General features: G+C 49.4%; 1 protein-coding gene across 1 annotated transcript in view; it reads right to left on the bottom strand.

Annotated features, from left to right (window-relative positions):
- Nucleotides 1-26554, bottom strand: part of LOC144770174 (proton channel OTOP2-like) — a 253371-nt gene that overhangs the window by 66958 nt on the left and 159859 nt on the right. Inside the window, exon 6 of the mRNA XM_078654480.1 lies at nucleotides 25109-25989. Within this exon, the coding sequence (XP_078510606.1) occupies nucleotides 25109-25989 (881 nt within the window). The remainder of the gene's footprint in view (nucleotides 1-25108; nucleotides 25990-26554) is intronic.

The following is a 26554-nucleotide window of genomic DNA, read 5'->3' as shown; positions in this document are numbered from 1 at the left end:
AGCCTGAACTGCCAGGCCAGGTCCTCTCTGGACTGGGAACAAGCATCCTAGGACCGGTTTCGGGGTTTCACCCCTCATCAGCCAGGATAGCTTGACTCCAGTGGCATGGAGAGCATGGGACCCACGTCTGGGCATAACCGTCCCACTCGGGGTGACAAATGCAAAAACAATTGATGGGCAGAATGCAGAACAATGTCATACAATCACCCCAGTACAGAGATCTAGGCCTAAATCCATTGTTTTCTTTGCTCACCATGTCATTCCAGTTTGAACCCAGCCATGGGAAAATCAGTCTTGACCCTTTAGCCAATGGGAACAGTCCAGCCCAAACTGCCAGGCCAGGTCCTCCATGGACTGGAAACAAGCATCCAAGGACCGGTTTTGGAGTTTCACCCCTCATCAGCCAGGATAGCTTGACTCCAGCGGCATGGAGAGCACGGGACCCATGTCAGGACTTACCCGTCCCACTCGGGGTGACAAATACAAAAACAACAATTGATGGACGGAATGCAGAACAATGTCATAATGTCATACATTCACCCCAGTACAGAACTGAGGTGGCAAAGTGAGATAAAGAACGATGATGGATTCAGCCCAGATCTGTGACTGGTGGTGAGTGTTTGAAAAGTTTCAGCACTCCGTCCATCTTTGTTTGCTGTAAGTTGGCAGGGTATGCCCAGATGTGGGTCTCTTGCTGACTTTGCCACTGGATTCAAGAAAGCCTGGCTGATGAGGGGTGTTACCTTGAAACCAGTCCCAGGATGCTTGTTTCCGGTTTAGGGAATACCTGGTTTGGCAGTTCGGTCTGGACTGATCTCATGAAGCACAGGGTCAAGACTGATTTACATATAGCTAGGTCTGAACTGAGGTGGTGAAGAGAGCGAAAGAACGATCATGGTTTGTAGCCAGATCTGTGACTGGGGGTGGATCTGTGACTGGGGGTGAGTGTTTGAAAAGTTTCAGCACTCCGTCCACTGGCGGCGACCAAGCAGCCAGGCACATACATGAACCAAGATGAATTTAATTTGATATGAAATAGAAGCAAAGAAATATAGTGCACAGAATTATGGGACAAGGAGCTCTAGGGTTAAACGGATAGAAAGCTGGAGAAAATCTCAGATGACTACTACTCCGGTACCAGAAGTGCATAGATGCAAAGGCTGACGGCAAAACAAAATAGCTACCAAGTGGCCCATGTCATGAGACACCTTCCGCCTGCTCTGGCCTTCTGGGCAACATCACTGTGCAAGTCTTTGGAAGCATTCGGCTAAATGAAACTTTACAGTTTGGGTGCTTACTTTCTCTTAGCGACAGGGCTATTATTGAAGCCATTTGCTGCAAGCTGCTTCCACCGACTTGTGGCCTGTCTGTCTGCAGCCATAGAGCGGCTGCCCAGTGTTAATACGATGAACTATGTATTTAATTTTTTTAACAATGTATTGTGTGGTTTAAGGTATGTTACAGAGAATACTGCATACATAACTTTACTTTCTCCTCTCAAACCCCAACAACTTCCCTTCCTCCTGCCGCCACCCATGATCAGCCTGACTTAAATACGGCACCCGCCGCTTACAATGCCTATACGCGGTTAGGGCGCGCTGGGCTTGCTGGGGCCTCACTGCGGGTGCTTGAGCCAGGCGGGAGACCAGACTTCGTGGCACAGTTGTGCCTGCCCTTGAATGCCCGCCTCTTTCCACAAGATGGAGCCCAGCATGGCCTCAAGATCAGCCTGGGGATCCAGCATGCTGCTTCCCCCACCACCATCCGGCCTTCTACCCCTATGGACATCTCCAACTCGGTGATCCCTCCAGACTCAAGATCAACACCCTTGAGTACAACACCACCTGCACACCTGGCTGAGCGATAGCAAGAATTTCCTGCTCTGTAAATATGTAATATATATTTGTCCAAGCCTAATCACTGTTAAAATGTAATCCTGAGTGATTTCACTATTTGTATATATATAACTCTAACCACTAGTATATGTAGTAGACCTTTGTACTTATTACCATTCGTATGTGATTTTAGAGTTTTTCCGTTTGTATCTCTTCCTTGAGTGACTTTACAACTTGTACATTTTAAATTTTTCAGTTTGTATCTCTTCCTGTGTGACTTTATAACTTGTACGTTTGCAATTTTTTCTGTTTGTATCTCTTATGTAACTCATGTAATCCAAAGTCCTTATGTAACGCAGCTGGTTCTTTTGTAAAGCGCTCTGACACCTTCGGGTAATGTTTGCGCTATATAAAATCGCATTAAATAAATAAATAACTGATGCAAGCACGAGATCGAAATAGGCAGCGTTAGCATTGCAGCCCCTTCCTTCTTGCTTCTCCTGGGGTAACCAAATTATTTTTCACTCACCAAGCGCAGTTTACATGTGGACAGTGGACTTCTTTAATTAAGTGAACATCTACAGAGCAGGTAACCTTGTCAAACAGGGCTGTTCTCCTTCCTCTTTGCTCTTGTGCTCAAAGGCAGATCCCCATATTATCTGAAACCTCTCACTACAAGTACCAGAATGTTACATGATGTTGGCAATAAATAGAATACTGCCAACATAATCCTAACAGAATCAGCTCAGCACCTGCAAGCAAACTTTAAGCTCAGCATAGACAATACCTATGTGGGGAAAGTTGATGATAAGGACAGAGGCATAACCTTTACATTTTACCTCCTCTCTGAGCGAATTGCTTGAGGAACTTTAGCTTCCACTCAACCAGAGAGGCTTCTGTGCTGTGTGCCTTTGACACGGTGATTCGCATTGGCATTCTGGAAGAGGTGACTGATGGATACCAGTCATCTCAGCCCAAGCATTGGTTAATTACTTTGTATCAGCTTCCTTTCCATCAGGCTTAGGCCGCAAGACAGCGCCTGACATTTGACCTCGATCTTTAAATACCCAGCAATCGCGACGAGATAAGATTAAGATATACAGGCCTGGGAGGAGGAGCTACGCTACGAATCAAGATGGCCGCGTAAGCTCCCGGCTCCGCCGACCTCCGCCAGCAGCTCGATTATCCTGTCTTTAATCCTGACCTTACACCTGATTTCCTTGTCTATGAAGGTCTCCTGCTTCTAAAGGTGCAATCCCGAGATTTCTACCTCATCGGCTGACGAAGATACGCCGTGCTTCCATTCTCGGCCTAACAACGTGTGGAAGCCGGGGCCTCGATTTCTGACTACCCGGGTCAGAGTTTAACAACATCGGCCGTGAGACCTGGACTGAGCCCGGTCTCCCGAAGAGTGCCTGAGTTGTTGACTTTATGTGCCGATCCTTTGAACGATCTACACCGGGACACGCCAGCGTGCCACGCCGGCTGCTGTGGTGGTGGTCCGGTGCCCGGAGACCTTGCTGCCTTCCCGGGGTCGACAGGCTGGGGCCCTCTCTGACGGCGAAGGTGTGTTCTGTAAGACGAGGAGCGCCCATTATTTGATATCCGATTTGCATAGCCTTCGGCACCGGAGCAGCCGGCCTCCGGGGTTCAAGTCCGGCTCTGTCGCCTACTGAGAGGGGATGGAGCGGGCGGCAGGCGCGCCATCGCTGCAGGCCGTTGTGGCCGCCATCGGGGCGCTCCACTCGCGCACAGTCGCTGTGTTCCGGTCACTGATGGTGAAAGTGGACGGTATCCTGGAACCTGAGGACGACACCTCGTTTAGTTTCCAGCTCGAGATATTACCAGCGGTGCATTGCACATCAGAGGTCGAGGCCCCCGTGCATAACCCAGAATTCATGAACCTTGACGGTCCCCTATTACCGACAAGCCAGCCCGTGCTTCTCACTAGCGTCTCTTGCCTGACCCTGCTGCCGCCTAACACATCTACAGACGGTCTTTCATGTGGCTACGAGTTCTTTGGTGATGGTTTCGGATACACGTTGTTCTTGGACACCTTTCCTCGTTCGAGCCGTGAACTTTTATCCTGTGTTCGATCCTCCTGCGCTGACAAGAACTTTTATGGACGCTTTGCCTTTTTCATCAAAATGGCGGCTTGAGTGGCGAAGACTCTTCTGATGGACCGTACTGGCCAGGGCTGAACTTTATCGCTGGGATCCGATATAATAGCTTTTAGCAATGCCGGGGTTGTGCCTGTATCGTGACGAGAATTAGGTGGTTGTTGTTTATCCTCCCCTGATTGGTTTGTATAATTGCTGAATATTGATTTTACCATGTCTCGAGGTGGTCGCTGTTGGCGAGGGGTATGGTAGACCGGGAGTGTGTTTGCTTTCTCCTCCTCCACTTTCTCTCTTTCCTTCCTTTAGGGTAGTTCTTGGGCGACAGGCACGCTGCTAGTGGGGTTAGGCCGTAGCCATTGCAGGGGTGCAGGGTGGGGGGGTTAGGGGTGGGGTTTTTTATTTTGCCTTTCTTTTGTTCTATGGCCCCTTTTGTCTTTTCTTTTTCCTTCTACGAGAGATGGGCTGTTTATTTTTCACGAATCCTTTATTGTCCAGGTGTCTTCGCTGGTTTAATTATCCTGTACCATTGTGGACGAGGTCGCGCGGGTGGGATTGCTTTTGATTACTTGATAGATTGCTTACTTCCTTTTTCTGTCATGTGTACCCGTGATGGGCATTTTCCTTCTTATAGTGATTATTGTTTGTATATTTCCCCCGCCTGGCCCCTTCTGTATTTCACTGCGAAACGCCTGATATTTGTATTGCCTATTCTTGTCTTACTGTTAAAATAAAAAAATATATATATAAAAAGATATACAGGCCTGTTTATTATAGAATATTGTATGTCAGAATACTGTGATATTTTCGCAGAAAATAAGTAGGACATTCTATTTATGTTAGCTGATATTCCTACAACGATATTGTGCACTACATGCAGTATCCCGGTCAAGTGGCAACACGTGCAGTTTTGGCTTTATACTGTTGGGTAGTTCTTACAACTTCATAGTCGAAACAAGCATTGGCATAGCCAATAGGTCTCACCTTTGGGACCTTTTGTTTTAATTTGTTTCATTGATTTCCAGTGCATAAAACACAATGCAATATAACAAACATGGTCTCTGAAGGCATCCCTGTATATCATTGCTGTACCACCCTCCAACCTCAATTAGAGAACTGCGTAGACTGCTGGGTGATCCAATGTGTCCATGAGAGCGAGTAGCGGGTGTCCCTCGACCAGTGGTGCATCCAAGTGCCCCAAGAACAAACAACCCCCTCCCCCCGTCCCGGGCCCCCCAACTCCCCTATCCCCCCCTCTCCGGTGTGTCGCATCTTCCTTCTTAGTGTCGGACAAGTATCGCGCCTATGTGGGCTCTAACTTGAGGAGCCGGTCCTCCTGGCAGACTCATCTGTGAGCCGCAGCAATCTGAGGTATTTCGGGCATGTAAGTTCATTGAATTCCCCAGCTAGTAATGTAAGGAAAGGTTGTCAAACGGTGGTAAAGGAGTCTGAGGTTTGAGTGAGAGTCGCCTAAATCTGCTCCATACCCATTATATACCAGAGCCTGTGGAGCCAGCCCGTATGTGTGAGTTTCCTCGTGGTACCCCAGAGTGAGAGGATATGATGTGCCGCCGCCCCTACTGCTAACCCCATTTGTCTCCCCCTAGTTGATTTAAGTGGAAACGTCAGGGCATTAGGGAGGCCTAGTAGTGTGTAGGCAGGAAAACGGGCGATCTCTGTCTCAAAGTGTGTGTCAATGTTGTTAAGTACTTCTTTCCAATAGTCCGTTACCTCCTCGCATTCCAACAACAAGTGAGTCAGTGTCCCCACCCTGCCGCACTCCCTACAGCACGTGAAACTGCGGTTTGGATTACCCTGATGCAGCCTCGCCGGCGTCAAGTGCCAGTAATATGTGATCTTAACTGTCGATTCCCTACTTGGCACGTTCCTGTAGGTGTGGTGGGCTCTATGGTAAATGTCGTGCCACTCTTTATCCGTAAAAGTTCTTCCAAGCTCTCATTCCCAGCGCTTCTGACCAGCAGAGCGTGAACTAGACAGGGGCAGGCTTAGTCTATACTACTATTATAAAGAGAGAACTGTGTCCTTTGAGCCAGGTAAACTCGAAAAGTACACCACCAATCCAAACACCCAAGACATCTTTGAAAACCTCAGGGCAAGCAGAAGGACATAGGCTATTAAAAATTAAAAATATACGTTGTTTAAAAAATTTAGAAATAAAAATAAAGTAGTCCCTTGCAAGTAGCGCCGGCTGCGACGTCTGCGTGATGACATCATTTGCGCTCCCTGGCAACACTTCCTGAAATGGCGGCGAATCGTGCTGCCCGGGGTGTCGGAGGCTGTGCAGCTCTGCGGATCGTGCCCACATGCGTGCTGACATCATTTGCTCTCCCTGGCAACACTTCCTGAAATGGCGGCGAATCGTGCTGCCCGGGGTGTCCGAGGCTGTGCAGCTCTGCGGATCGTGCCCATTGACGGAAGATCGCGACCTGCTGGGAGGACTGCCGCGGCCCTGCTTGCTGCTGGGCAAAGTGGCGGCCTGTGCGGGCGGGGCGCCTGGAGCGGGACCGGACAATCCCTTAGAGCACGGACGGGGGTGAGTCCTGGAGTGACTGGCACTGCTTCATGCGCGGGGAGCAGGAGGTAGCAAACGGTGAATTACAGGAGGAAAAGCACCTGGAGCGGGACCCGCGGCTGAGGTAAGGCTCAGGCTCTCCGGGACACGGGCGGGAGGGAGCCGGGGCGGGAGGGGGAGGGGGGCGGGAGGTTGGCCCTGAACTACGGCGGCTGAGGTAAGGCTCAGGCTCCACGGACAATGTCGTGGCGGGCGGGGGCCGGGGCGGGAGTGCACGCAAGCCTGAAATGCTGCCCCCAGCCCCCTTCCGCCCCGGGCAACGCTGGGGCGGGCTGCTAGTATTTTTATAAAGGTCTGTAAACACTTGTCTGTCGGACTTTTTCGTGATGAGCCATTTCTCATACTCTGTTAGGCGCCGATTCGCCAGTGGTAGCATGTCTCCCTGTGTAAGCCAGTGATGATTCTGGAAGTATTGAAATCGATGCGGCGTTATCAGAGTGTACATCTCCTTCAGGGTATCAAGCTGGATAAAGCCGTCCAAGTCAAACAGATAACCGGCTGACTTGCATTCCGAGGTTCGCCACTGGCCAAACGCCCGGGGGTCCATCCCGGGGGAAACGCCGGGTTATCAAATAGTGGCATAATAGGCGAAGGGAAAGTGGTGAGGCCCCTGCTGACCGCCACCGCGTACCACACGTTGAGTAGCGAACGGGTAATAGGAGACTTCTTAAGATAAGGTCTGTCTGAGCGTTGTAAAAAGGGGCCCTTCCACATCGACATTTGGGCCATCACTCGGTCTTGGAAAAGCCACCTCTTTTCTGACTCTGGACGGTTCCATTCCAGGAGGTAGCGAAACTGCGTCGCTTGAAAGTATCGAAGAAGGTCAGGGATGTCCAAGCCGCCTTCTATGGGAGCCCGCCTAGCCAAGTCCCTGCGGAGTCGTGGACGCTTACCCGCCCAAACGAACTGCCGTATCGCGTCCTTCATTTTCTGAAGCATCTCAGTCGGTGGAGTTACTGGATTGGTTTGGAACACGTAAAGGACCTTGGGTAGCAGGGACATTTTTATCGCCGCCACTCATCCCGGCCAGGATAGTGGTTGTTGCCGCCATCTCTTTAGGTCCCCCTGAATTTGAGCAAATAGTGCCGTGTAGTTTTGATCAACCGTCTGTAGTGTGCTGGGGGTCAGGGTGATCCCCAAGTATGGCAAAGACATGTTGGAGGAAAGTCCCCCAAACTGCCGCAGACTGCCAGCGGTCCTACGGGCATTACGGCCTAGTGGGAGAATCAAGGATTTTCCTATATTCATTTTGAATCCCGAAACCTTCCCAAAGGTCTCCATTTCAGCTAGGAAAGCGGGCACCGAACGCCAGGGGTTTTCTACCGCCGCTAGTATGTCGTCTACAAATACGCTAATGTTATGTGGTTCACCTCCAAATGTGATACCAGTGATATCTGGGTTGTCACAAATTTTTTGCGCAAATGGTTCTATGTAAAGCACCAACAATAGGGGTGAAAGCGGGCACCCTTGCCTAGTGCCGCGCTCGATAACAAAAGGATGCGAGCCAATGCCATTAACCCGAATTGTGGCCTGGGGTGCATCGTAGCAGCTAGCGACCCATGTCCGGAAGCGCTCCCCAATGCCAAAGCGCGCCGAAGTCTTGTCCTGGTATCCCCAGTCCACCCTGTCAAACGCCTTCTCGGCGTCGACCGGTAAGAGAGCTACGTCCGAATCATTAAAATGGGCTTTATCTATAACATGCAAGAGACGCTTGATTTTGTCACTGCACTGCCTGTTGGGGATGAAACCCGATTGGTCGGGCTCTATGATGCCCGGCAGGCATGGACTGAGCCGCGCGGCCGAAATCCCAGTGAAGATTTTGAGGTCCAGGTTGAGCAAGGAAATGGGCCGGTATGCAGCACACTGTGAGGTGTCCTTGCTGGGTTTGGGCAGTACAATAATATCCGCAGCTAGCATGTCGGATGGGATGGAGCTTGGCATCTGGAAGGAGTTAAACAACTTGGTGAGAACAGGTGCCAGCAGTGGGCAAAAGGCTTTATAAAAGCCGGCGGAGAAGCCGTCTGGCCCTGGTGCTTTCAGAGGCTTGAGGCGTGCTATCCCCGATAGCACTTCCTCCTTCCGTATCGGGGCATCTAGGGAAAGCGCGCTAACCTCGTTAAGTGCCGCCTCGTTAAGATAGTTATCCCCCACCCTCTGGATCTAAGGCTGGGTCCGCGGTGTAGAGCGAGGCATAGAATGCCCGAAACGCGTCCGCTATCTGCTCGTCCTCAAGAAGTGTGTGCCCCCCCTGGCCCTGGATAGCAGAAATGTTTGATTGTTGGACCCTAGCCCTAAGCTTACTAGCCAATAGGCGCACTGTTTTATCACCTCCCACGTAATATGTGTTCCGTAGGCGTAGGGCTGCATACTCTGCGCGATCAAGATCTAGGCTCGCAAGCTGTGCCCTAGCCGCCTTTAGCTGACGCCAAATCCTAGGGGCCCCTGTTCGGCTGTGCACCCGCTCTAATTCCAACACCTGCGCCGATAAAGCCTGCCTCCTATCCTTACGTTCTTGAGCTTCAGCTGCTGCTATTGCTCTGAGGTCTCCACGCACCACGGCCTTAAGTGTCCCCCAAACCGCTGTCACTGGTGCATCTGCGATATCATTAAGGCTCAAGATATCCGTGATACTTTGGTGTAATTGTTGCGTGACCACTTTGCGTTGTAAGAGTGTCTCCCGTAGGTGCCATCTGCCTTTATGTGATTTCGTGTGGGGGACCGACAAGTGACGTGTGACCGCGTCGTGGTCGGAAAGTGTGACCGGGATAATGTCTGTGTCCGTGACTGATGCAGCCAGGTCGGGGGAGCCCCAGAAAATAATCCAACCTAGTGTATGTGTGGTGCACATGAGAGTACAATGTGTACCCCATAGAGTTGGGATGTGCCTACCGTCAAAGATCTAAAAAGCCTCTGCTAGCCAACCACTGTTTTCCCTCCTGTGAGATTGCCCCGGTGGAGCCATAGCGGCGGCCTGACCTGTCCCTGTCCTGGTCCATCACCAGATTAATATCGCCGCCTACCAATGTGTATCTTGTTTGAAAAGCAAGGACATCTGCCCGGGCCCCAGTGAGGAAGGCTTCCTGCTTGGTGTTGGGACATACTTTGACCCTATAGCCACTGACCTGCCTCCCACCTGAACATTGTACGCCAGGAGCCTATCCTTAATTTCGGCAATCTTGTCACCCACTTGACCTTTGAAATGCTTAGCAAAGAGAATAGCTACCCCCGCCTTTTTTTCTGCAGTGGAAGAGTAGTATTGCTGGGGGAAAGCCCTAGAGCTCATGCGGTGCCAGTCCCTGGAGAGCAGGTGCATTTCTTGCAACAGGCATATCTTAGCCCCCGAACTCTCCAGGAAAGATAGGACGGCCATCCGTTTTATAGGGTTGTTAAGCCCCTTCATGTTTAAGGTGAGTACTTTCAAGACATCATCAACCATGGTTTGATTCGTCTTGGGCTCCACCGATGCTCAGGAAAGCTGAAAACCCCCACTGCCTTGCCCCGTACCCCCCTGTAGTGACACACACCGGAACCCTCCCTCCCTGCCCAGTCCCCCCGCCCCTCCAGATCCCCCCCTCCAACAGACCAACTCCCATCCCCAGCCTGAACTCACGTCCCCCCACCTCCCACCGCCTCCCTAACCCCAACTCCAACACCCCAACAAGTGAGCATAGTCCCAGGCCTGCTATCCCACATCGCAGGCCTGTAGTGAGGTTACCTGGTGGAGCAAGTAACCGTGTCAACCTCCGTGGCCCCCCGCCGTCCCACCCGACCTGCAATGCAGAAGTGCTATAGAATCCCCCCTCACTTTAATAAATCAATCCGTCAGTGAAGTGTCTCTGGCAACTTCCTGGATGGGACTGGCCCTCTCCTGTGTTATGGTGTGGGAGTCCGGATTCAAGTCCACAGCGGGAGAGCGTCTATGATTGACCCTTTGCCAACCTCCTCTGGAAGACTGCTGGGAAGGCCTCGGTGACATGGGCCCCTCCATTCGCTCCATGCTCAGCAAGGCACAAGTGTCTTGGAGTGAACGTAGGTGGTGTAGGGTGCCATTCCATTTGAAGATCAGAATAAAGGGGTGTCCCCAGGAGTACGGGATCCCTTTGTCGCTTAAGAAGTCTATGGCCACTTTAAATGCTTTCCGTTTCTGGAGCGTGATGGCCGAGAGGTCTTGGTACAATGCCACCGGCTGGCCCTGATACTGAATGGGTTGCTTCCATCGTGCCTCCCGGAGAATCCTTTCTTTAAGCGGAAAGTCTGGTAAAAAGGCGAAGATGTCTGGGGGCGCAGGCGCGCGCCTCGCCGACCCCACTCTGTGCGCTCTATCAATTCTGATGTCGAAGTCCGTAGCTTCCCCTAGAATGTCTCGAAACATGGCCTGTAGATATCCCTTGATATTCGCTCCTTCTTCCTTGAGTGTGACACCCCGGACCCCAATGTTGTTACGTCGGGACCTATTTTCTAAGTCCTCTGCATGCGCTTGCAGGTCAACTTGCTGGTCCTTAAGACGGATGACTTCTTGCTGGAGCTGCTCTACCTCTTCGCTTCTGGTGTGGTCCGCTTCTTCGATGGCCGCCACCCTCTTGCCCAGACCATTCACTTCCCTTCTAATCTCCCAGACATCCCCCGTGACCTCCTGCTTCAATGTTTGAAGGTCTTTGTGGAGGGAATTGAACAAGATCTCCAAAAAGGATTTTGTGATGGGCACCTCGCCTTCGCTGGTGTCATTGTGTTGCCTTGTCGCCCCTACGGAGGACTGGCCTCTGTCCCCCTTCGAAGGGCCTTTGCTGAGCATCTCAGTGAGCGTGCATTCCCCCTTCTTCCTCAGGTTGGCCATGTTGTGCCTCCTGTGGTTGCTCTTGCAGCCCTCGCTGGTGTCCCTCTTTTCAATTGAGTCGCCTCGATGGTTGCTTTGTGCCTCTGGTGTCCACTGCCCAACTGGAAGGGTGTTTACGTCTCCCTTTTCTAATGTGCAAAGTGCCGGGCATCTCGCTCCTCCACTTTGGGTGCCCCCTCCACCGATATCTCTCGTCTCCCTCCACTCCAGCCCGGTTGTCGGGGCACCCAGTAGCCAGGGCCCCCTCCGCGGGGTCACCCACCCCCTTCTGCCCTGTCCAGGTGGCATTTCTTCCCTCTACAGACACAGTGCTTGGGCCCTCGGAGTGCGGGGTCAACCGTCAATGAATCTTGCAGGTGGGCCACGGCACCAGGCCCCAATTTCTAAGTGGCCGCACGCCTCCCTCGATGTGTGTGTCTGTATGCCACCTTGCAGCCCTCACTGCTCAGTCACTGCTCGCCCCTCTGCAAAGGCCGCTACTGGTGGAGCTGGGGATCTGGCGGCGGCGCGCTGCTAATGCATCATGGCTTGCCGGGCACTCACGGATTCCACGCCATGCCCCATCCGCAGTCAATGAGTCTCTTGCTCCCTGGGGCACCCGCTTGCTGTCCTCCTGGCCGCCCGCTGCAATCCCTCCACAAAATGGCGCCGGCAACCTCCCCGGGGCCGCCGTCCCTCACAGCGCAGCTCCCTGTCTCCTCACCTCCACCGCAGATCAAAGAGTCCTTCCGCTTTTAAGGTGCCCGCCTCCAGCAACGACCCTTTGAGGGAGATCGCCAGGCGACCCTTCCAGACACCAGGAGGAGCACGACTCGTCCACCGGCTGCAGGGCCTCGCGTCCCCGGCCTCAATTTCGAGCCTCGGCCTTCTCGTCACTTTGGAGCCGTGGGGCTGGTGGCAGCCACTCACTTCGCCTCCGTGGTTCCACCGTAGTCTCAGGAGGGGGCGCAGAAGCAGTCGGCGCCCCCCAGGGTGTGTTGGGCCCCGCGAGAACAGGAGCTCCTCCGTCAGGTCTCCTCCCGCCCCTCTCACCGGGCTCGATGTGCGGGCGCCATTCACGGCTGGCAGCGGCCGGCATAACCTCTCGCACACCGTCTCTCTCTCCTCCGATGGCCCCCGCACCGACCCTGTGGAATCCTCTACCTCCCCCACCTCCAGTAAAGCTCCGTGGGGGGGAAATCAGACACAGAGCAGCCCGCGGGAAGGATTTGGGAAGGGGAGCCTACGGGACTTGCAGCTGTCTTGGTCACCGTCTTGGCCACGCCCCCACTTCTGGGACCTTTTAAGTGTTTAGCTATGCATCACGTTATCCTGAACTCCAGTGATTGAAGTGCTATGCAATTACTACACACTGGGCCATGCAGTGTGATTCAGGAATACATGTTTGAAATTCATGCTAGATGCTTTATCGTAGGTAGCCTAAGGTAAGCAGATCCTGATAGGTTTCTATGCTACAGGTTAGTGAATAGCTAAAAGGCATGAATAAGGACAATGTTGCTCTCCCTCTGACATTGTTTTGTGGTGAAGTGTGTAGTGGGGATTTCTCCCCCTAGGAGCGATGGTAGAGGGCCACGTGATTGTCTGTCAGCAAGGGAGATGATTAGGAGTGTGGCTTTAAAGAATCATAAATCAAGCACACAAAATAAAATTCAACTCAATACATTATAACAACCCAGTTAGAGTACCCGAATAGACAGGTGTAAAGCATTCATAAAATATCTTGTATATGTAAAGAAGTACATTTCATAATGATTGACTCTATTCAGCTTTAAAACACTGGACGCAGGGAAGTCTGGTGCCATGTGTGATGAGTAGTAGCATGCCTCCTCTCTTGGATTGTTTAGCAGCACTGCTGTTCAAAGCGTTTCTTGAAACCTTAACTGATACCCTTCCCAGATACTGCATTCCCACGTTCCAACCTCATCCTGGCCTTCATCGTGCCCATGGTTTAAACATCTGTTCTTTTCACGACCTGCCTGGAGGACTAAACTCACTATCAGAAAAGTGAAACTACCTGCACCAGATTACAAATTGCTACTGTACAACACAACACTGGTGGCTTCAGAGCACCTGTGGTGTAGATGAAATGTTGGCATCTGCCTTACGTGCCCTTTTTAGGTCTCGTGTAGCGCTGTAGCGCAACGCGCTGCTTCGCTTTGCAATGCATGCTGTATTAGAGTATATTTTAGAAGTCGGGTGGAAGCCCCACCCCTATTTTTCATTAGCTGGCATCATCGTCCATGGTAAACGCTGGCTTCCCATTGATAATGATGCTTCTTAGTCCCTCCTCGTTACCGCCCTGTCTCCTTTTGGGACTGCCCATCAGGACTGGATTGTTTACTTGTGGCGTTATACTGTCTCCTTTAATTAGTCCCTCTCCCTCGAGTTGTGTCTTCACCAGGCGCCGATGCTGCGGATTGGGACTCGGGCCCGCCCCCGGCAGTGTCAACATTGCACAGATGCCGAGTCTCCAGGGGGAGGAGGGAAAATGAAGAAGGTAAACAAGTGCTCCAGCTGCCCTCTCGTCCCTCCCTTCCAGTCAGGTGCTATCCTCCAAGCGTGGTGTAAATACACCCATTGCCTTCTGTCAGACCTCAGGGGTCAAATTTTCGACGTCCCCATGTCTAATCGCATCATTTGGTGCTGCTTGTTTTATTAGGTGGGGAGAATATTTATTAACAATACGAGTGAAATCTAAGTTAAAAAATATCTTCTTAGACCTTAATCAGTTCTCGGACATTTTTATCTGGGGTTGTTGTTTTTTCTCCCACAATTGCGCAATACTGCTTTGTGTACGTCCCACCCTCTGCCTCGCTCCCGGCATTCCACACATTGTTCTTAAAGGCAGGTACATTTGTGAAGTGCTTTTTTTTCTGTTGCGTGTGCACACTGCTTCTACCATCTCGTGAAGCTCTTGAGGAGGGGCTCTTCCCAGGGGGTCAGCCAGTGGAGTTGTAGGCGGTATTTTCTGTGTTTACCTGAGTCCTTTACAGGTTCCTCTTAAAGGAGATTAAAATAGAGCTCTGATGGTGTCAGGAGACGAGGATTTGAAGGGGAATCCTGGTGTGGTTTCACGTTATAGGTAGCACAGACTTAAAGGAGCATGATGGGCACTACCTGCTTCCCGATCTACCGCAGTAGAGCCTAGTCATGTTTTGGCATGGAACTTATGACCAACATGCATGTTATACACTACTTATGGGTTGTTGCATCCATCGATCCCAGACACTGATGTGTGCTATGTTTATTTTCCCCCCTCCCCCCTTTTTTGTCTCTATTAGGTTTGCAATCAAAACACACGAATAAGCTGTGTGTCTGCAATACAAATATTCCTCATTGAAGGCGGGGTAGGAACATAGGGTGCCTCATTCCCTATTCCTCCCTTTACATTTTCTTTTCCACGGTCCTGATGAAGCGCTCTGGGATCCATTAGGGACCACTGAGTAGCGCGAAACATGTCGACCCCTCACTATTAGACACCACACCATTTTTACACACGGGTTGAGAAAAGTGGGAATTCATTTGTTTCTTTCCCCTCTCTATCTGCATAATTAACATCTCCATCCCAGTTCAGATTTTAGCCTAACCCTTTGGACCCTTTATTAAATACGCTAGGGTACCAACTGTTTTTTTTATCTGCACTCACCTACAACACTTGGCCCACACACCCACATGCACAACTGTGGCAACTCCTAAAAGATCTCCATCAAAGTGCCCTCCATGAGGGCCTGTGAGGGACTGCAGCGCCACCCCCACGAGGAGCAGTGCCCAATGATGATGCATTACACTCGCAAGTTTGTGTGAGGGCACAACAGACACAGGAGTATCACTCTCTCCACTCACACTCTCATTCCTCTTTGGAGACACCTAAACCTTACGTGCAACTAGAACAGGCTGCATTTTGCCCTACCCTTTCTAGGAACTAGTACCTCCTTTTGTATTTATACTGTCTTTTGGAGCTTCGGTACAGGACCTTTTTTCAATTTGCTCCATGTCCCCCTCTCTTTGCTTTGAATTGTGGTTACAATACTATTATTACACCTGCCTTGAAAAAACCTTTTTGTAATGTTTTGTTTACATGCCAAATTGACGATTTTCAAGAAATCCAAGTAACGCTAGCTAATTATATTGTGAGTAAAATATTACTTTGAGAGCAGTGAAAATGAAACGCTCCCCTCAACCATCTTTGTTCATCAGTAGCACTTATTTGGGGGTATTGTATCCCAAATCTCTGCGGAAGTGCCGTGTATGTGCACAAATTTAAATGGAAGTTAAAAGCACTCAAGGTTCCTTGGTCTGTGAGTAAGTACCCTGTCTTGGTCATCTTTTTTTTCTTCCTCTGCAGTCTTGGACTTGTAGTCAGGGCAGCCTTTAGCATGAGCGAACAGTGCTCACGCCCAGGGCGCAAGAGCAACCTTCAGCAGTCTCCCTTCAACCTGGCCCTAAAGAAAATTGTAGTAAACACTGTTTTGAAGTCTATTTTTCTCTTTTCTCTTGCCCCTTCCCCTTCCCCTATCCATCCTATTTTCCCAAAGCACGGACAAAGATGAAAGCATGGCCACCGGATATTGTTCTCTGCTTCCTATGGTCACCCCCACTTTCTGCTGTGATTCTCTGTTTTTTTTTTTTTACTTTAAAGCAGCTGTGTGCCTGCTAATCAGACCCACAGCCCAGCTGTTCTCTCTCTAAATTGATACCATGTACTTTAGGTACATACCAGATTGGGTCACCTCTGTGAGCCCCAGTATAGTGTACCATAGGTACCCAGGGCATAGGTGCATCCAAGGCCTACCAGGGGCTGAAGCATGTATTATGCCACCCCTGGCAGGCCTTCCAAACTGACACCACAGGCTGATCACTCAGCTTGGGTAAGGTGGTGTAATCACTCCTTACTTAGATATAGTATACCTATATCTACCTTTAAATATAGACACATATACACCTATAAGTCACTCCTATAGTAGGCCTCGACAATCCTAGAGGCAGAGTGCTTGGTTTTATGTGCGAGGGTGCCCTAGCATGAGCTGAGCCCCCCTGCAGCTTTCGCAACCATCTCCTTATAGCTGTTCTATGATGTAGCCATACCATATACTCTTAAGTGCATTATAATCCTCGCAGTTAATGCTAACTTTGGTTTGGCTTTATCAAAACATGTTGTGTAAGGTGTCAAACACTTTGGAATACTACCCCCCAGCCAATTCTGGCGGCGGGGGTAGCATTCCACCCTTCTAGAGGGAAAAGGCATGTATGTTACTGCTTTACCCGGTTAAAGTTAAACAGAGCCTCAGTATCACAAAATGGATGCTGCTGCCACAGACACGAGTCTGACCACCTGGTGCTGGGGGAAACTCCGGCAAGGGTGGCCTGGACAATAAGTTTCCTGTCCAGGGAGGTGCCAGGACCTCCACAGACAGGGGTTATGTGTATTGGGGCAGGGAGGGCTGCATTCAGTGAATGCATCCAGACATTGCCTGGGGCACACAAGGTGCTCCATGCATAGCCCGGTTCAAACCAGTTTCTGGGGCACCCCAGCCCCAGCTCTGGCGCTAAACTGGACAAAGGGAAAGGGGTGTAACCACCCCCTTCTCAGGTCCACCCATAGGATGGACCTAGGCAGGTAATCCAGCCGCTTAGCTTAGTTTAAGTATAGGACCTGTGTCCCCAGGACTTTAGATTATCCTGGAAAGAAACTTTGATACAGAACTGTTGGACCTTCGACATTCTATCCTGACTAGAAGACTGAAGACATCTCCCTTGTGGTCAAGGAGTGACCACCCTGTGCAAACAGGCACCACTAGTAACTTGCCGATCTGCTTTGTCGATGCTACCGCAGGAACCCGAAGACTCAGCGACACAGGAACTGGACTCTCAGACTTCTCCAACTCTGACCCACATCCACAGCAAAGCTGAGACCCGTGGCTGACACGAGAGACGTTGGACCGGACACCCTGGACACCCTGCATTTTGCTCACTGCTCAACGACCGAGGTAGCCTCGCAGTTGTGAATTGAGGTACGAAAAGCCCCAGACCCGTGCGCCATTTGCACCAAAGCTCAGCCCTCCACCCTCCACGAGTGCCGCGTGGGGCCTGATCCTGCATTTCAGCTTGATGCGTCTTCCGGGTTCCTTGCCCGTTGGCTAGTGAGCCCCCTGAAGACTTTTCTATTAAACTAAACTGCTCTCCTGGTTGCTCTAGGCTTGCTCCAGCTTCCCTTCAAAGGATAAGCGTTACAGACCTTCCTGGTCTGCAACAGAGCCAATCTCTTCATCCTGCGTGGGTTGCGGTTGCCAAGGCTTGTTGGGTCCAATCCGGATACCGACACCGCAGTCAACTATATCCATTGTGGGACAGCTCGTATCCAGCTCCTGGTCATCGTTGATGCCTCCTGGACCTCGTGGCTGAAGAGACAAACTCACCGTCTTCACCTTCAAGCACACGACATCGCCTGGTTCCTTCCTGGTCACTGGCTAATGACCCAGACTCTGTCCCCTCTGCTTTCAGGTTCTTCACTTCATTGATCCACCCTTGGATCCACCCAGACCCTTTTCCTCTGTCACCTGCAGCACTTCTTTGCAGCTCTCCATAGAAAACAACGACGAAACCCGACACCAAAAGGCACCTATGCACCCGGCTTCACTGGGTGAGGTAACACGAGTACCCCTGTGCAACCGTGGGTCTTGACTCTCGAAGTGTCATAGTCTAAAGGGGTTTTACCGTAGTCCATCCGGAAGTGTCCTTAAACAGTAACTTTGTAACTTCTTTGTTTCCCATTATAAGTCAATGGTAACTCGCGACTGTGTTTAGACACTGCACGCGTCTCCCGTGGGCCTCCTACTTCCTAACCTTTGGTTGTTTAGTGTAGCCCCAGCAATTCTACAGGCCCTAGGCTTACTGACTAACTCTCATGTGGTTCTTATACCACTTCTTTAGTATATGGTTTGTGAGGCCCTTAGCGCATAACTGTATTTGTGCAACTTATCGTAGGCTAATTGAGTAACTTGTGATGTACTTCGATCTCTGACCTCATAAAGAGTGCAGAGGGGTTGTGTTTAGAATAAATACATATATATTTGATATATACCTTGTGTGGTGTCCTTTCATTTGGTATTCAAGGGATTATAATTGGTAAAACAGCTTGCTTCACATGCTCTCTGAAGTCTTAGCCTAAGACTGCTGGTCCAAGCTACCACTAGGATAGCTTGTCTATAAGGTTGACTTTACAACCACCATCAATACGGGTCGATTAGACTGGTGCAAGGTGCCCACTAGAAAAGTGGACATCATAAGCCAGGCTAACTTCTCACACTCAGGCCTTTCCAGAAGAAGTGGTGAGTTTTTCGGGTTCTGGCCGTCGAATTGGTCTCTGCTCGGTACGGGATTCAGTGAGAGCTTGGCACTGTCGTATTGGTAAATATCTGAATTTGTAGTAGTTAATATCTGAAATTACGACACACAGTTTGTTAGCACACCCAGGCTTTCTCATATTGTGTCATGCGGACAGTCTTGTATGCCCTTATCTCCCCTGTAATACGGAACCTCCAAATATTGATTGTCGGTCATTGTTATCTTTGCATATGTATCAGACATTAATGTGAAAGTTAATGCAGTTGAAATCCATTGTGTTGATGATGGCGCATCAAAAAGTGGAACTTTTTATTGCACAAAGGCGGGAGTACTCTGGGAGTCCACACTTTGGAAACGATTATCAGTTGCACACTGTATTTTTAAGAACTTATGTTCAGCTGCAGATTTTCGCATCAGTTTTCAGAGTAAGACCAGGCTTGTTTTTCTCAGAGACGTAACTTGCAGTGTTGGCAGCTGCGCACCAGGGTCAGTACTCATTCCCGGGGATGAGTAGCTCCACTATTTCAAGATCTATATAAACCAGTTTGTTTTCTAGAAAGTAGTGGTTGAGCCGGTGAATGAACGATTCATGGGTACTTTTAAACACCACCATCAACGCTCCGGTGTTTTCCAGTGTGGAAGCATGCTGTGTCGGCTCGCCTTTTGAGCTGTCTTTGCATTGCTCAACAGCGCCGCTTTCTACTAAGCCCAAGGCTCAGAACCTGGGGGAAGCTGTGATTCTGGGCAAATCACTTCATCTCCCCGTGCCTAAAAAAGGCGAATGTGCCCGTGTAATGCACTTGCTGTTCATGTAAAGCGCTCTGATACCCTTTGTATTTCTACCAATGTATTTGTAGTAACTTGTAGCAAATAGGGCGGAGGCTTGTGCCAGAGCAAAGAAAGCAACGAAAAGCGATGGCTGTGTCTTAATGCCGAGTGTAGTGGTTTTGGTTTTTGCCAAATGGTTTTGTGTGTGTTTGGCTGAAAGTAGTCTGCTGGCTTCTACCTACCCTCTTAAAGTGACAGAACTACTGCTCTGCGCATTAAAAGTTAGGGAGTTGTAGTGATTGGATCAGAATTACAGGATCCGTGTTTGAAGTACTAAACCCGATGTCTTAAGCCGGTCCCAAGGTTGATTCCCAATCCCCCAATACTCCTTACATGACGTGGGTTCTCTCTCTCGGTTCCTCACTACCACCCTTTCCTCTTTCCCCTGTGCTTCTTTATTTAAATCATATTACCAGAACCAAAGCCTGCAAATGTTATTACACTACACCCACAGCGTTCACCATACACCTTAGCAAGGACTGCAGCTTTATGTTATTAAGGAGACTTCCATGCTCACTGATCCCTTAGTGTTATGCTCAGGGACTAAAAAAAGCATTTGCAGGGCAATAGGTCTCTCATTTGCGAAAGTTTGAGCTATTGGCATTGTAAATGACAATGCCTTTTATTTATGTTTTGAAAACGTGCAAGCGGTGCCTAAACACGCACTTTGCACTATAAGTTATAATTTTGTGCTTTATGGAGAAAGAAATGGGTTTGTACGTTCGTACACCGGTTTCAAATAAGTTTAATTGCTGGCAGCGCTGGACACAGGGTGATGGTGAAACTAGACCACAGAACAATCGCAGAATACTCATGGCTGCTTTACACATTACATGGGGCCAGTGTGCAGTTACATGTGCAGAAACTGACCTTAGGGTGCATCAGCATTACAGCACACGCAATAGAGGGAGATGGAAAACTTAAATATAGCTTTTGATTTCAATTGAGAATCAGTGAATAGTGCCACGGAGCTTCTTGCCGCGTGCAGCTGCAAAACAAGTGTTAGACTAGACAGAGACGGCCTCAGGCTACTAAGTGGCCCCGTGCCATATGCCACTCCTTCAACCAACGGCAGCCGACCCTCTGGGGGTCATAGGCCCATAGTACTCAGGTAAACGCAAAACTAAAAGTCCCAGAATGCAGAGCTGTTGGCCACACAGATCTGAATTATGTCACAACTATTAACTGGCCCGGGACAATGAGCTTGAATCCCTGCAAATCCAACTAGCATTTAATATGTTGGGCAATATAAACTGTGTAATGACAACAACTAACGTTTACAGTGCTTAGAAACAGAAGTGAGGCACTATACAGAAACTGTTATTATTATGCAGGGTGCATTCAGACATAGAATGCACCTGGCACGTATGCCGTGCACACTGGGGCCACACCATGAGGTTGAAGGTGTCACAGATGACACAGGAAACATGGCCAGTTATCCATCTCCCTGCATCTCTTTATCAAGGTAATAAAACGCGGTGGACTCCGTTACAAAAACTGGAGCATTTCTTGGAGTACGCTACACCCACTGGGCTGGAGTGTTCAGTCAAAGAGGTGCACAAGATCAAAGGCGAGGCACAGTAAGTGTTGGAAGTAGCCATGATCAGACAGGATCTACGTTGGCTCAGCACCTGAGATTAGCAACTGAACTCTGCTCAGTCATGAACACTGTCGCCACAGTAGCCCACAGGTTCAAACTCTCCCACGACTCACAGGTCTGCACCACGCAAGAAGTCAAGACACGACGAGGTGGGCACCTCACGAAGTGACATCACCCGGTACGTGCTCACATTTCCATCTTGTGGTCACGATGCGCAGCCGCTGTCAGACAACTATATTACTTTCGGATGATTGGCATCACGACAATGGGAGGGAGTGCGGGGGGGGAGACACGGACAATGGGGTCGAAGGCACGGAAAATGGGGAGGGAGGGCAAGCGGGCAGGGGTTGATTTTGAAGGCACTGGCTAGAGGAGGGTGCGGTGGGGTGAGGGAGAAGGCCCCGAAGACCCCCACACCGCCAAAGCCAACCTCTGCCAATGCCAACCTCCACAGAGGAATGAGGGCCGTAGCCGACTGGATGAAGGACAGCAGACTGAAGCTGAACTCAGACAAGACGGAGGTCCTCATCCTCGGACCCGCCCCATCAGCCTGGGACGACTCCTGGTGGCCCACATCACTAGGCACAGCCCCGGAACCCACGGACCACGCACGCAACTTGAGGGTCATCCTCGACTACACCCTCTCCATGACCAGGCAAGTCAACGCCGTCTCCGCGTCCTGCTTCAACACCCTCCGAAAGCTCCGCAGAATCTTCAAATGGATCCCCATCGACACAAGAAAGACCGTCACCCAGGCCCTCGCCAGCAGCCGACTCGACTACGGGAACGCCCTCTACTCAGGAACAACAACCAAGCTCCTGAGACGACTACGAGTCCACAACGCATCAGCTCGACTAATCCTCGATGTGCCCCGCCACAGCCACATCACACCCCACCTGAGAGGCCTGCACTGGCTCCCCATCAACAAGAGGATCACATTCAAGCTCCTCATCCACGCACACAAAGCACTTCACAACACCGGACCTACCTACCTCAACAACCGACTCAGCTTCCACACCCCCACCCGAAGCCTCCGCTCAGCCAACCTTGCCCTCGCCACAGTCCCTCGTATCCGGAAAACCACAGCCGGCGGAAGATCCTTCTCCTACCTCACCGCCAAGACCTGGAACACTCTCCCAACCAACCTACGACAGACTCAGGACCTACTGGCCTTCAGAAGACTCCTCAAGACCTGGCTCTTCGATCAGTAGCGCCCCCCCCCCCCACCCCTAGCACCTTGAGACCCTCACGGGTATCTAGCGCGCTTTAGAAATGTAATGATTGATTGATTGATTGACAACAGGAGGGAGGGCATGTGGGGGGGGGGCAGAAGGCACCAAAGCACGTCGTGCCTGCAGTAGGAGAACCTCGTTAACGAAAATAGTGCTCACAGTATAAATAACACTTACCGTGTAACACTTGAAGTAAAGGGGACAGTCACCATGGGAGGTGACAAATTAGGAGGAGGCGGTACTAAAGAGGGACTAACAAGTCTATCGACAAATCAGAAGCCAGCATTTAGGACAGACAATGACACAAGCCAATGGTAAACATAGGCGGAGAGTGGGCGGAGCTTCTATTAACCTACTCTTCTACAATAAGCCTCGCAGAGCAGCGCATGCGCGCTAACTCTAGGCTCGACCTAAAAAGGCCTGACAAAGAGCGTGAAACAAGCTGGGCCATGTTGCGTTGGTGCACAGAAAGATTAATGGGCACAAGAAAAAAAAAACCTTGTCATAAAACTATGTCAAGGATGGTATAGATGTCTACAACACAGTTTTTAATTTGTCAAAAAGGTAGAAGATTGAAAGGGCTGAGCAGCATAAAACTAGAATCGTGCCCCTCTCAATTAAACATTATGAACTGTTATTAAACTAAATACTCACCTTGTGTTAAAAGTGTATATTCAAGTAATCGTACTTCACATATGTCATAAAAATATTAAATGGTGTAGAAACTGCACAAGTTGCCATGTGACCAGGATACTCCAAATTGGAAGCCATTTTACATTATGTTTGTTGCAAAATATACATGCTAAATGTTTCCATGGCTCGGCTCGTGAACAGACTCTTAGAGCAAGCCAGACCCGTGGTTCGGCTCACCCGATTAATTTTCCTGTGAGCCCTCCTCCTTTTGCAACTCTGGCTTACTACATGTGGTAGTCAGTCCCTTGATAATATTATTTGCTAAAGTCAAGGACTAGAAACATCAATCACTAACCACATGCATCAATTTGGTGACTCTACTATCAAGGCTTCTTGCAACAGAGGCAAGGAAGAGTGAATGCAGTGAAAATACATTTAAAATAAGTGACCCCATTGCACGGACTTCAGGCCATTGAGTTGCACATGAACGTAATCATGAGTTCTCAGGGAGAACTACCAGGCCCAGATGGGAAGGGCAGAGGCATAGTTTCAGCAGGGCTGTTTGGGGTGTGACACCCTTCAAAATGCATTCTTGGCTGGGTAGTTGGATCTGGGGGCCCTGGGTTGGGTCTGTGAATTTTTCTCATCATTCTCCGTTCACTAAGAGGTTTCAATCTTTTGGGCTTGGGATCTTGAATATGTATAGTGATTGGTTTACCAAAAACGTAGTAAATCTGCTGCCACAGAAATACATATTGAATGGATGCAAATTTACTCTTTTTTGGAGTTCGCAAACATTAGTAGCAGGAGGCTTGGAAAGCTGCACCACTCTCAAGTTTTCAAGCATACTACTGGCAATCAAACACCCTAATCGTGATCGTTTGAATGCTTGCATATTCTCTCACCAGTGGCGATAGCTCAGGTAGCATTACAACCCATTGTTCCTCGCCCACTGTGCCACTCTAGAAAGAGGATCTGACCTAATGCAAATGAGTACCCACCCTCTTCTTTATGGAAAAATTCCATCCCAAACCTTGGTCATTTTACTCCTACACCCTGCAGCCCACTGCTTTTTTAGTTGGGTAATTTGAGATTCACACCCCCGGAATCACACTGACTAAGCTAAGCCCCTGTTTACCTGATAGTTGGAATTATCTGATACAGCGTAATTTCAGCTGCAGCCCGTGCAAGTGAGAGTGGTGGTGCCGGGTGGGTGGGGGGGATTTTGACAATAATGTACCCTCATTGTCGACTGTCGAAATCCCCCTCCCCCACCCAGCCCCACCATTCTTACCGTCACGGGCCGTGGTTGGTAATTATATTTGCTTATCTTGTGCTACAGTATGATCTGAGTTGAGTGAATCTTTTTAGGGCTAGTTAAACGTAATTTTCCCAAACATTTTCTCAGGTCAAAGGTATTTCAAGAATAACATGGCCTGTTCTATAACAGAGACCAATGAGTTTCCAGCATCATGCTAGACTGAGCCTGGTCAGCACAGTGACAAGTGTGTACATAAACCTGTAGCAGGCACTGTGGTTGTTGATCATTGGCAAGGTACAAGCCTTCTGCGGATTCAGAGGTAGCTTGATCAACTTACCAGAGTTCCAAATAAATGTTTCAAAGCTGGCTCCTAGCTTCAATAATGTTCAGTAGGCCTCAGGAAATTTTTAATTACGCTGCGTAATTTGCATAGTTTCCGGAATTCAGAGTTACGCTTCTATAAGCAATTCCTGAAATGACACCATTTCATGAAAGCGAGCAGCTGTTGTACACAGTGCTTTTCCTCTTTTGCACTATTTTTTAGCAGAAATTGTCTTCTCATGTCAGAAATTGACAGGAGGACGAATTTCACCCTAATGTATAGTGCGAAATGATGGATTTGCACTTTGCATAATTATGTGTAATTTCACATTTTTTTGCTCAAAATCTGCATGATTACACTGAAATAAATTACACGAATTTTGCAAATCCAGATGTTGATCCAATCTGCCAAAATCTTAGAATTCTACGTCTTACCCACTTAGTAATCAGTTTTATGTTGAACTTCATGCACACTCACACATGCTCCATGGTGGCTGTCAGCATACTTACAAGAATATTTCCCATCAGCATGAATGCACAGATCTCTTTGAGCAGCCTTCTTCTCTTTCTGTGGGTTGAAATAGGAGTTGAAAGTGCAGCTTTTATTGATACAACAGATAACCTCTTGCTAAGGCGAGCACTCCGTGATAGCTTCCTAGTTCCCGGTACATTTACTGGGGTACGGTGGCTGCCACTTGCCAGTCCATGTGATTCTTTCTTGGGTGGATGAGGTGAAGGCGTATGCTGCTGCGGCCAGTCTTCGGGCAGCTGCCGGTGCAGGCCTTCTGTGATGAAGACATTCTGCAGAGAGTGCTGAATGATCATGAGCAGAGAGTAAATGAGTGTGAGGGTCTTTAGGAGGTCTCTTGGGTCACTGGCCACCATGGCCACGATGGAGTAGTAGGAAATGCAGTACTGTCCAATTGTGGCCAAAAGCAGCAAAGCCACGTCCAACGTGCGGCTGGGGTTCTTTTCATTGTCCATCTGTCTCTTGTCGAACTTGTAGATGACGGACCCTGCAAGAGCCCCAACTGACATCAGGCTCAGGCAGATCAAGTGGAAGATGTAAAAGGTGGTCAGTATCTGGGCCCTCTGATGCTTCTCTTTCAGCTGAAGCTCATAGATTACGAAGAGTGTCAATCCCAGGAAGAGCATGACAACCCCACAGGCTAGGCCTGCGAAGGGGATTTGCCGATAGGAGCTTAGCTTCAGAAGGTGAGGGTGCTCAATGTTGTCATCCATAAGACGTCCCACATTCTTCCACATAACATATGTCATGGCACAGGCAAACAGATTGAATTCCAGGCTGAAGGGGTACAGGTAATAGTATGCCTCTTTCAGGACATGACAGATGGTGTTGCATTCACAGTCTGTTTCCAGTTCTGTTTCATCTAAAAGAGAACAACAAATGATTCAATATAATTCCAAGGTACTTTCCAAGCGCCTCATAACAAAAAGGTGGGGTCACAGCTCACGGGTTCATTTGACATTTTATTGGACCCTTACAATTGTGAAAATACCATCTTATTCAATCAGCCTGTTGCTCCTTAGTGCAGATGATCTCCCTGGCCAAGAACATTGTTGGAGCATGGTTTGTACATCAAAATATCAAGTTCTTTATTTTGAGCTACAAAAAGTATCAAGTCCAAAATAGTGACAGTAGCTAGGTCCCAAGATAATTACATGTATGTACTTTAATCTGACATAGGGGCATAGTTTATTGGCAATGGTTTCTATATTAAAACAAGCATTGGCATAGCCAATAGGCCTCGCTTTTGGGACCTTATAAGTATTTAGTTATGCAACACAATATCCTTGGTGCAACAACATGAACTGGTGCATGGTAAAACACTTATAAGGTCCCAAAGGCGAGACCTATTGGCTATGCCAAATGCTTGGTTAATTCTGTATTCGAGCGTTCCTTCGCCAATAAACTGGTTATTTTTCTCCGTTTTG

The sequence above is a fragment of the Lissotriton helveticus genome, chromosome 7, assembly GCF_964261635.1.
Source record: "Lissotriton helveticus chromosome 7, aLisHel1.1, whole genome shotgun sequence".
Classification (NCBI taxonomy): Eukaryota; Metazoa; Chordata; class Amphibia; order Caudata; family Salamandridae; genus Lissotriton; species Lissotriton helveticus.
Note: the sequence above shows the minus strand (reverse complement) of the source record. Positions and strands in the feature narration are given on the sequence as shown.